This window comes from Phascolarctos cinereus, unplaced genomic scaffold (genome assembly GCF_003287225.1).
Source record: "Phascolarctos cinereus isolate Bilbo 61053 unplaced genomic scaffold, phaCin_HiC Scaffold_3;HRSCAF=262, whole genome shotgun sequence".
NCBI lineage: Eukaryota > Metazoa > Chordata > Mammalia > Diprotodontia > Phascolarctidae > Phascolarctos > Phascolarctos cinereus.
In genome coordinates, this window is record NW_027555736.1 from 147,137,575 (window position 1) to 147,149,803 (window position 12,229).

General features: G+C 41.7%; 1 protein-coding gene across 2 annotated transcripts in view; it reads left to right on the forward strand.

The window, feature by feature from the left end:
* The window catches only part of SMAD3 (SMAD family member 3), a 162,921-nt gene that overhangs the window by 131,083 nt on the left and 19,609 nt on the right, over window positions 1–12,229 (forward strand). For both annotated transcript variants that reach the window (XM_020982788.2, XM_078151215.1), the window contains exons 4-5: window positions 1,852–1,926; window positions 7,388–7,438. In XM_020982788.2, coding sequence (XP_020838447.1) covers window positions 1,852–1,926; window positions 7,388–7,438 — 126 coding nt within the window. The remainder of the gene's footprint in view (window positions 1–1,851; window positions 1,927–7,387; window positions 7,439–12,229) is intronic.

Below are 12,229 nucleotides of genomic sequence, written 5' to 3' on the forward strand. Positions count from 1 at the left end.
AAACTCGGCATTTGTATAGCTCTAGCCCTACCTCCCTGCCTCCTGCCAAACCGTTTTCAGGGCGTCTCTGATCATCCAAGTGTGCTCTGTGATGGCGATGAGTAATAGTGGTTTCCAAACTACAGGCCTGAGGGGAGGAGGGAGGCTGGGGAAGAAGCAGAGTTAAAGAAAACTCCTCCCCAGACCCGTGAGTGACAGCATTCTCTGTGAACATAGAGACCAATAACTCAGTCAGTAAACTATGCCTACTCTGTGCCAGCACTGTACTAAGCACTAGGAATACAAAAATAGGCAAAAGGCAGTCCCTGCCCTCAAGGAGTTTACAATCTAATGAGAGAGACAACACGAAAACAAATATATACAAAGCAAGCTATATACAGGATAAATAGGAAATAACTAACAGAAGGAAAGCGCTAGAATTAAGAGGGGTTGGGGAAGGTTTCAGTAGGAGGTGAGATTTTAGTAGGGGCTTAAAGGAAGACAGTAAGTAGAACAGGGGAAGGAGAGCATTCCAGCCACGGTAACAGCCAGAGAAACATGGAGGGTCTTGTTTGTGAAACAGCCGGGAGGCCAGTGTCACTGGATGTTGGCAGAATAAGGTGTAATAAGACTGGAAAGGTATGTGGGAGCTAAATTATACAGATCAGTTTTATTTCACTCCCAGTTAGTTTAAATTTCTTGGACTTGAGGGACTTATTCCCTAATTCAGAAGACCCGTGACTTCATATCATTGCATGTTGTCCTCTCTGGGAGACTTAGTGGACAAGATGTCTGAATTACTTTGGCCAGACGTTTTGTCACCGGGTGGTCAACCTTTGCTGATAAACCTCTCTGACTTTAGCTAGGCTGCCCTTTACGTGTCAGTCCAACTCGGGTCAAGTGCAAAGCCTGTTCAGCGTAGGGAGGACCTGCCCGAGCTTGTGTTTCATTGGCTCAGCCTTTTGAGAATCCAGGATCATCTCCACACGCGAATGAGGCCCCAGAATATGACTTCAGCAGAAGGAAGTTTGAGTATTGCTTTTAACGTACACTGTAACCTTGAGTGTACAGAGGCAAAAAGGGAAGCGGTCTCTGCTGTCATGGAGCTTACATTCTCTGGGATCTTGCAAGTTGGTCACTGAAATCATCAGAATTTTCCAGCTATCCATTTTCAGATCTTAGTTCTCTTACCTCATCCATTCAGCATATTTTGGAATACCTACTCTGCTGGGTGCTGTGGGAAATGCAAAGGAACATATAAGACATGAATTCTTCCATGCAGGATCTTTTATTCTAGTGGGGGAGGCAAGACACAGATGCATCAAAGGATTTGTATGTGTATGAATAAACATTACAGTTACAAATAATGTAATAAGTACATGCTAAGTGCCCAGTAAGGGGTATAGACCATAAAAACGATACAAATTTAAGGCATGGGAGAGGAGACCATGGGATGGGATTATGAGGGAAAGGTTCCTACAAGAAACAGTTCTTGAATTTGGCCTTGAAGGATGGACAGTTTGGGTTTAGATCTTTAAAGAGTTAGGCCTTCAAGATAGGAGCAGTATCAATGAACAAGGGAATTTAAGATCTAGTTGGAGAGATAGAACATATACACAGCCTACTGTAGCTTAAGCCAGCTGATGTTAATGCAGTTCGGCACACATCCTTTTGGAGCTGCCATATGCTGCCGAAGACATTGAGTATGTCGCCAGGTCCCACTGTGGGCTGCTGGCTCCCCTCCCATTACGAGTGGGGGAGCATTAGATTGAAAGGTCAAGCATTGTAAACCAGGTTATGTGGTACTCTAAGATTTTCCAAGATACTGAGTTCCTCTAATACCTCCCTTACCCTCTGGTTTTTGATCTCTAGAAACCCCACCCCCTGGTTACCTAAGTGAGGATGGAGAAACCAGTGATCACCAGATGAACCACAGCATGGATGCAGGTCAGTCGCTCGGAGGTTTGACTTTTGGCTACATAGTTTGATTGTAAGTCTTCATAGAATTTCAGCACTAGATGAAACCTAAAAAGATAAGTTAATCCAGCCTTTCTCCTCACCACGTTTACAATGACATGCCCAAGATCACATAGAGAATTAGTGATAGTGCCTGGACTATAGCTGAGGTCTTATTACTCTCAGCCTTTCAATGATACCACATAGTGCCCAACTGTTCTATTTCAAAGAATGTGAAGGAGCTCCCCACCAGTCAGTGTTACTGAAGTGGATTTTAGAGAGACGAGATCTGTGTAGACATGGGTTTCATTGACATGAGGAACTCCCCGTATGGAAAACTCCTTCCAAAGATGCAAATCTGTAACTAGGCTGTAACTGTCTTAGAGAGCTGGCTGAAGGCATGTCAGGGGGAGGGTAGATAGAATTAAGGGGAAAGGGTCTGTGAACTTGGGTGGGAAAAATCACATCTTTATTTCAACATAATGGGTTTCCTTTATTATCTTACATATTTTATTTTACTTTTATGCATTTGAAAACATGATACTGAGGAGGGCTTCATCAGCCTACCAAAGGGGTCCATGACATGCAAAAAAGGCTAAAAGCCCCTATATTTGAGAATACACGTGTGTGTATCCAGTTGCGAGGGTATTGAGTTGTTTTTCAGTCATGTTCAACTCTTCGTGATTCCATCTTGGCAAAGATACTGGAGTGGTTTTCCATTTCCTTTTCCAGCTCATTTTACAGATGAGGAAACTGAGGCAGATAGTGTTTACATGACTTGTCCACTGTCACGCAGGCAGTATTGGAGTCTGGATTCGTGCTCAGGAAGATGAGTCTCCCTGACTCCAGGCCCCGTGTTCCGTCCATTGCTCCATTTAGCAGCATGCGCATGGGTGTGTGTGTCTCTGCATTTCAGAGTGAGACGAAGGAAAAATTCCAAGTAAATAATGTGAAATGTAAAGTAAAATACAGCCGCTTTTCAATTACCTGGCTTTTTATCATCCAGAGCCGTGGCTCTGTTCCACTTCTGTTAGAATGAAGTGTGGACTTGAGTGCATCCAATTTGTTTTAGCCCCAAAAGCTGAGAGATCACTACAGACTAGGATCGGTCTGCGTGGTGTTGAGATTTCAAATGGACACTGAAGGATGTAAAACATTCCATTTAAAATTAATTTAAGAACATTTATTGATGCTTTAAAAAAATCTTTATCATTTCGCAGTGGACACTTCCCTCTCTCCTCTCTTACCTGCCATGAAATCCTTCTTCATAACAAAGAAGTACAGTTGAGTAAAACAGGCTGACATATTGACCATGTCTGACCATAAACACCCCATTTCACACCTGCAGTCCTCCACTTCTGCAAAGAGGAGGAGAATTCTGAAATTAGTACCTGTCGCTGCATAGACCAGAGGTCTGATTTGCTTTCTGGCACATCACTGAGGTCATTGTGTAATTTGTTTTCTTCCTTCTGCCTTGATCTGCTTCATTTCATGCAAGTATTCCCAAGTTTCTTTGAATTCTGTTCCATCATTTCATTTTTCACAGTAATATTTCATTACATGTATGTCTAGCAGTTTGTCCAGCTCTTCTCCAGTTGATGCAGATTAGTCCTGCTCTAGATTTTTTCCCCCTTTCCCTTTATCTGCAAAAGATTTGAGTAGTCAAGAGCGAGGGTTGGTGCCTATTCCATACAAGGAGAATGACATGAGAGAGTGGCAGAGGTGGGAAGAAGCAGTGGGTATGGACCAGTGAGGCTGGCTTGGCTAGAGCAGAGTTCCCATAAAACAACAGAGGGAGATGAGGTCAGATAAGTTACTAAACAAACTGTGTTTCATGTAGTGACCAAGCGAGGAAGATGTTGGATTGGCTCCTGTATTCCTGACTTGAGGAGCTCAGGCCAGTTCTTCTACTTGAACCACGTCTCCAGATGTTCCCATGTCATTTGTAATGGGGCTGAATTGGCTTCTAAGCAGCAACTTCTTGAATTGAACCTCAGCTGCCACATATAACGTGTTTTGCTTTGTATGTGGTTATGCAAGGGGACGGAGCCAAGTCGATGTCATATCCTAATAAAGGCAGGCGTGCCTGGGCTTTTTGTACACATGGAGACCAGACATTGCCGAGTCACCCTTCTTTACACACAGCTGAAAAGAGGCTGGCTTTCTGTGTGGTTTCCACAAGAAGGAGGAGGGAGAGTTACCTTCCTTCTGCTATAATAATTCAGATGAGGTAGGACAGGCATGGGTTTACTTGCTGAAATCTAGTGCTAGGCATCTTGACACCATTGATTTTCAGTGCTTTCCTTAGCTGGCAGTGTGGACAACATCTGGAATGCATAGAAAGCCTTCCTGAGTGAAATACTAAGTGACCACTATGAGCCTACAGCTATAAAATGTTGGCACATAAAGTACCTCACTAACCAGCATATGTCCAAATGTCATATTTATTCTGACTATCCTTTCCTTCTTACCTCAAAAGCAATTCTTCATTTTTGAAGGATGGTTATTTTTCTAAAAATAAAAAAAAATCCCTTTTGGGAATAGTGGTTGCATTTTGCCCTCTTCCCATATTCTCGTCTCTTAATCCCTTTTTCCTAATCCCCTCCATCCTTTCCCCCACCCCCCCTCAGTGTATTTAGAGGGCTCTGTTGCTCATATGAAACACTAATGGTTGCCAAAGTTGGAAACTGTTTTCATGATTGTATTGTAACAGCACCAGAAAGTAGGTCCCTCTTCCCACCCCTCACCCCATTCTCTAGTCTCTGCTTAAAGGTGCCTATAAGAAAATCAGGTTGGATGGTACTTTAATTAGCAGCTGCTCAAGGGCCTGCTTTTCTAGGGAGTTGATGCATAAAGAGGTAGACACTCAACTAGAGTTGCCCTGTGCATCCATAGTAGGACCACATCCAAACCATTCCAGACCATTCTCACAGGCTTTCCCAAGCAGGGTTTGCCCCAGAGCAGAATGACTCAGGCTGCCTGATACACCTCGTTTCAAGAAGAATTTAAACCAACTCACTTCTTTTTTCTTCTTACTTTAAGCCTTTGTCCCCAGTCATTAGTTCCACTCTTTAAGAACCATCATAATGGGGGTGCAGCTAGGTGGCACGGTGGATAGAGCACCGGCCCTGAAGTCAGGAGGACCTGAGTTCAAATCTGGCCTCAGACCAAACACTTGACACTAGCTGTGTGACTCTGGGCAAGTCACTTAATCCCAATTGCCTAAAGAAAAAAAAAAGAATCATCATAGTGGGAAAATTATGCCTTTGCATCTTCATCAGTTCATCAGAGGACATCACTCATGTTCGTTAGGACATACTTAAGCTTGGGAGATACTCACATTGAAAGAATACCTCTACTGAGTATCCTCTATCTAGGACCCCTTCCTTAGTGGGTACCTTAAGTATTTAGACTGGGTACTCATTAAGGAGATTATATACTAAGTCCAAGTAGAAAAATTGAAATTCTCCCTTAGCCTACCATGGTCTAAACTAGTGGTGATGTTAACATACATTATGTTATTCATCTAACAATAAAAAAAAATGGATATTTAATTTTTACTGTATATAAAGTATTGTGCTAATTACCATGGGAGATATAAAAAAAAGTATAAAACACAGACCCTGCCCTGAAGGCATAAATAGGTGAATCAACCGTACAGGAAAACAATAGTCCAATATATAATGGCTGATACATATAGTAAGGACTCTGACAGTTCAGAGGAGGATGTTCAGTTTATCTTGATAGGGTTGAGTAGGCATTGAATGAAATTGTCACAAGTAATTTTGTAAAAAAAAAAAGTAACTCTGCATAGATTCTAGGAACAAATGAGGGATACTCAAGGCCTAGAAGTGCAATATTACTTTATTAAAATATGACCTTAGTAATAGGATATTAGGTTACTTTATTTTTTTGCTTATGAAGTCTAATTAGGGCTAGGAGGAGTGGATTTAGATTTGTGCATGTGTGAATGTGTGTGTGTGTGTGTGTGTGTGTGTGTGTACACACACATACACATGAGTGCCACATTCCAGTGTGATCACTCGGTTATATGCCTTCTAGGGCAGGTTTGTGAGTTTTCTGAAACCTGAGATTGGGATTGGGATTTCCAGATGCCTGTTGGTAGTGTTAGTACACCAGGCAGGCCAGCCAGTCAAAAGCTGTGCTTGTGGGTAATTGAGAGAGCTGCTGCCCCCCCCCCCCCAGCTCCTCATCCCACCTCTGGCTGACTGACTGGGTGCATGGGTATGGTGACCATATGTTCTGTATTTTCTGGGACAGTACTGATTTCCAGCAGGGAAAAGTATATTTTTAGTGGGTCTTTGCAAAGAGAATATCCTTTGTCTGACCATGTGTTCTGACTTTTGGTTTGGAAAATATGGTCCTGTATGTATAGGCAAGTTCCCACCTAATCTGCATATTCCTTTTGTCAGCAACGAACAATAAGAATTCCCTTTTGTATGTATAAGGAAAGTACCCTACAGTTAGAGCTGCAGAGGTCATATATCCTGAGCTCTTTTATAATGTGTTAAATGTTCAAAGATTGCCCTTTTCTGACCTCGATCAATTCGATTCAGCTGGGAGCTCATTAAGCATCCATATTGTGCTATATTCTGGAGACACACAGACAAGAATAGAAATTGTCTTTGCCCAACAGTGTCTTACATTTTGCTTGGAGGGGGAGAATATATGCATAGATAAGTAAATCTTAGCTAAGCACCACTTAGATAAGTATTTTATGCTTACACACACTCTTGTGTGTGTGTGTGTATTATATATATATATATATATATATATATATATATATATATATATATATATATAGAGAGAGAGAGAGAGAGAGAGAGAGAGAGAGAGAGAGAGAGAGAGAGAGAGAGAGAGAGAGAGATGACAAGATGCCTGTATTAGGTAGGCCTTGGTGTTCTGATTCATGGCTGGATCGGCACTGGAACAGTCTCCCAAAATATGACTTCTGTAAGGAAAGGGGAAAAATGAAGTGTTTTATAGGGTGAGTTGTTACAACAAATAAATACACATATGTGTATATCCATGTAATTATACACACCGATCACAAAGTATTGGAGGTGGGGCATGTGGAATGCTAACAGTTGGGAATATCAGTAAAGGCTTTATAGACAAGGTATCTCAACTCTTAGTGCCATTTTAAGCTTTGATCCCTTAAGAAGTCACTAAGACTTTTGTAGTGCCCTGTAGAAGGTGGCATTGGAGCTAAACCTTGAATGGAGCTAGAGGTTCCAAGAGACAGAAGTGAGAAGGAAGAGCGTTCTGGGTAATGGAGACAGTCTGCCCAAAAGCCTGGACTGGAGCTGGGCTGTTGTGTATGGAGAACAGCACCATTCAGGCCAGCTTGGTTGAAACATAGAGTGCTTGAGGTGGAGTGATAAGGAATAACTCTGGAAAGAGCGATAACAACACTGTCTTGCTTTTGCAGGTTCTCCAAACTTATCTCCAAATCCTATGTCCCCCGCACACAATAATTTGGGTAAGTGTTTCTTCCTTCCTTGATTTCTGCTAAGATGAATTGGCCCCCACTGACTGGCCAGGGAGAGCCGTAGTGACGAAAGGCTCATACGCTGTACACCATTGCAATTGTCCTTATCAGTTGCCATGAAGGTTTTTAGTTACAGTGATTCTAGGGTCATGCGTGAAATGGGAAAATTGAGAACTGGGGTTCTAGGAAAGAAAACCACATGTTGGGTTATACTTCTCTTGGGACAAACCACGATGGGTAGGTGCCATCAGACAAGCAGACAAGTGTGGTTCGTAGTCTCACAGCCTATTTTTCTCTTCCTCCTCCTTGTGAGCTGTTAGGAAGATATTCTGGGTCCATTTAGACCAGCCCCTCTAATTCAGCAGCCCTCTCTACCTGCATCGGGATGCAAGAATTTTTTTTATCCTTTTTGACATACACAATAGAGCCTACCCCACATGGGGGAGCCTGCCTGGTAAAAACAGAACTAGATCTCATCCAGGGGCACAAATCAAATGTCATAGCACTTCACTTAGGCCTCAGAAAGGATGTTGTTGTTTGGGTTCTGAAGATCTAGAGCAGGGGTTCTTAACCTGGACTCATAGATCTGAGAGCTGGTGTGGAGATTTTAGGGTGGTCCCCTGAATTTGTATAGAGAAAAGGAAATCTCCGTTTTTACTAACCTTAAACTAACATTTAGCATTTCCTTCAGTTACTTGAGAAAAAAACAACAACCGTGCTTCTGAGAAGGTCTCTCTCCGTGGGCTTTACCAGAGAGTACCAAAGAGGAACACAGTACTCAGAAAGGTTAAGGACCCCTGGTTTAGAGGTGGGGGTGGAAATCCTACCGGTTTGGTTCCAGGGAAGCCAGTTTATTAGATGTTTTTAAGACAGATTTTTCTTTGTTATTCAGTTAAAGGGGGCAGGGGGAAGAGAAGAAAGAAAGAAAGGCTTTGGTTCCAGGTTCAGAAAGTTGGTTACTCTGGCTTTTGGATCTCAAATGGAATCAAATTCATTACATTATTAATCATGGGGGGGCGGGGGGAGGGGTAGCGACTTAATATTTATAGCTTAGAGTAGGGGAAGACACTTGAAAACCAGGCAAGGGAAGACAATGGAGGGTAAATGAAGGTAAATACAGATGTATATTCCTTTTCATCCAATTCCCTCCACGCAAATACTCAAAAAAAAAAAGTTTAAGGCAGACTGAAAAGTTGAGTGCTGTAAAATATGACAGGGATATGGTTTAACTTCTTTGTGCAAATGATTTCATTGTTAGTGTTGGGCGTCGCACAGGGAAAATCAAATTCCTGATGTGAAAGGACTGTAAGAATTATTAAAAACAAACTCTTCGGACTAGAAGCTATCTTATGCCCATGTAATTAAAGACAGAGATTGTGAACTTGACTCTTTGCTTCTAGTCTTTAAGTCTTGCTGTTTTAATTTTAAGTCTTGAATATTTAACACTATGCACAGAGACCAGTTCTTTAAGAAGGGAAAACAATTTAGCAAGTTGGCACTGGCTCGCCAGAGTTTGTGGTTTTATTTGGCACTTAGCACAGTGCCTGGCACATAGTAGGTACTTAATAAGTGCTTGTTGACTTTTTAAAGAAATACAGTTAAAAAGGCACTGTTTTCTTAGGAGCAGCTGGGAAGACTGATGTCCACTCAGTGATTTATAGAGGGTCGTTTTTCCTAGCTATTTCCTCACGTAGCTCTAAAAAAGGAATTAATTTGAATTTCCCTCCACATTGTGCAGAAAAGAAATCAGAATTGTAGAAGGAAAATCATTTAAAGTGTCAGTATTGAAGGGGTCTTGGTAACATCTTGTCCAGTGTTTCTCCAACTCTTTGTTCTATGGAACCCTAGGGTGCTGCAAATCAGTGCAAGGGGTTCTGAAGGAAAAAAAGTGATATTGAAAGGTAGTCCCACATAGCATGTATGTTCATGTGAACAACCATTAAAGATTAGTCTAAATTGGTCATATGACCAAAAAGTTGGTTTCTTATGGGCATAGAATCAGTCAGTATACTAAATAATGTGTAAAATAGAATCATTATATTATGTTATATTATATCAAGTCATATCATATCATATATCACATGACACCATATGTCAGCCTGAATCCATAAACTAATTGGTGTCTATTTCTTTTCTTTAAAAAAATGTTAAAAAAAATTTTTTTACCAGTCCTGTCTATGTTCAATTGGATGAACCTAGGAAAGTTGAAGAGACAAAGAAGCAAAGAGTTAGCGATCAAGATTCTTATAATGAAATAAATACAGTGGCTCAAAGAGAATTTAATAAATCCTGAAGAAATCCATTTTTAGGGGTTCTGTTACTTCTAATTTTTGCTTTCTCTTAGTGATCCTGAGGTCCAGCATAGTTATGTTACCAAATTTTTTAAAAATAGCTAAAAAGAGGAGGTGACAAGATGCCTGTGCTGGGTAGACCTTGGTGTCCTGGTGGATGTCTAGATGGGCATTGGAACAGTCTCCCAAAATACTGGCTTCTCAAAGGAAAGGGGAAAATGAAGCATTTTATAGAGTGAATTGTTGCAACAAATATTGTTCCCAATTATAAAATGCTTTCTTGATTGCTAACACAGCCTTCTCACTCATCAGATTATTAATAGCATTATTAAATTCAGAATAACATTGATCTAAAAACAGAAGATAGTCTAACAGTTAGCTTTGTGTTACCTGGATGACATCTAAGGCCCTGTCCAGCTCCGAATCATGATCCTACTCATAGGTGGAAAATGGTGCCCTGTATGTCTGTATTAAGGTCACAAGATCATAGGTTTCGAGCTGGAAGAGACCTTAAAGAACATCCAAGCAAACTCCCTTATTTTATAAGTAAAGAAACTTAGTCCCAGAGAGCGTAAGGGACTTGCCCAGGGTCACACAGCTAGTGAGTGTCTCAGTTAGGATTCAAAACCCATGTCTTCCAGACGCCAAATCCAGTGGTCTCTCCACAACACTGTCCATTAGAAACTGAATGTTCACTTTAACATGTGCAAATCTTTTTTATCATCAAAGAAATGCATGGCACAGAGAGTGGATATTAGATGACATTCTCCCTCCCCCCCCAAATAACTAAAACCATCCTGCTACTTACTAGGAGTTCCAAAGCATGAATTCAGTAGGTATGTATTAAGTGTCTACTTTGTACATAGTTTGTAGAAGGAACTTTAGCCTTACAAAATGCTGTTCTTGACCAGGGGTGGGGAACCTGCGGACTTTAGGCTGCATGTGGCCCTCTAGGTCCTCAGGCATGGCCCTTTGACTGAATCTAAACTGTACAGAACAATTCTTTTCATTGGGAATATAATAAATATAAAATTATATAAAATGTTTAAAAGAATATAAATGAAAGATTTGTTCCATGAAGTTTGGATTCAGTCAAAGGGCCACACTTGAGGACCTAGAAGGCCACATGTGGCCTCGAGGCTGCAGGTTCCCCACCCCTGCTCTTGACACGCCCATCCTTTCCCTTTGCTTTCTTCTCCCCATCAGGACCAGAAGTTGTCAGGTATTTTTATGAGGGGGTTAGGAAAAGTGCAGCTTTCCTAGACTCTCCTGATTTTTGCTGGTAAATGTTTAACAACCAGCTCTCCAGAGAGGAAATAAATGTAAGTGTGACCCACTTTAAAATTTAATCTGCATTAGCACCATTTTCTCCAGCACTTCCTTAAGTCTAGACAATCAACAAAACAATAAACCAAGCCTTGGATTTACAGTTTGCTCATTTCCAAGAGGTAAGTGCTCACATTGAAAACGTGGCTTTCAGGATCTAGTTTGAGGCGTCTTAAGCACATCCCCACCACGCACCTCTATTCTGCTCCCCATTCAAATGCTGATTGCCTCCCCCTCCCTCCCCACGCTTCCCTCCATTCGTGAATCCAAGCGAGCTATCTGACATCGCAGCACTGTGTAGGGAAACTGAAGGGGTGATGGTCTCAGTAGAGCACATCAGAAACCTAGCAACAAGTCTTGCAGCATAGTAGGCGCTTAGTGAAGAGTTATCAGATTTGACTGAAAATGAGGAAATGGCATGTGATTCTCCTGCTCTCATACAAAACTGGTGTGTGTGTGTGTGTGTGTGTGTGTGTGTGTGTGTGTGTGTTGTGAGAGAGAGAGAGAGAGAGAGAGAGAGAGAGAGAGAGAGAGAGAGAGAGAGAGAAAGTGAGACAGTGTGTGTGTTCCAGATTTTCCAAAATGTATAACTGGGGAGAAAAATGGGGGAGGGGAGGAAGATTAATGATCTTGGCTGAGAAAATCCTTCCAGGTGAGTAAGTTGTTCCCTGGCTATTTCCTGGAGAACTTTAGGGATGCATATGAATGCTTTGAACAAATTGAGGTATCATTTAATACCCTGAAGTAGCAATTTATTCTTGATAGGAAGGTACCAGTGCACCTAGCCAGAGGCCCTCAGTGTCCAGTGAACGGCTTTCTTGCCTGAAAGGGAAAAGTCCGATCAGCGCTGTCCATTACATATAAGAACTCACATTTTGGCTCTCCCCAAACATAACTGAGATCAGGTGCTTAGAAGATTTGACACTTAGCAGTGGAGGGAGGAACAGTATGGGACTTCTGGGCGAGTCATTGCATTTATTCATGCTTTTTGCCAGATGGATTAGCGTTGGATTCTGGGTTCTAGGAGCAAGTGGAACATGCAAGTGGCTGTCTTGCTGCCTTTTTTTTTTTTTAACCGTCTCTTCTGCGAAGTTTGGCTTCTGTCCTTGGTCCATCGGTTGCTTTAGGTTTTTACATTACAATGTATTTCCTCCCTTTCCCCCTC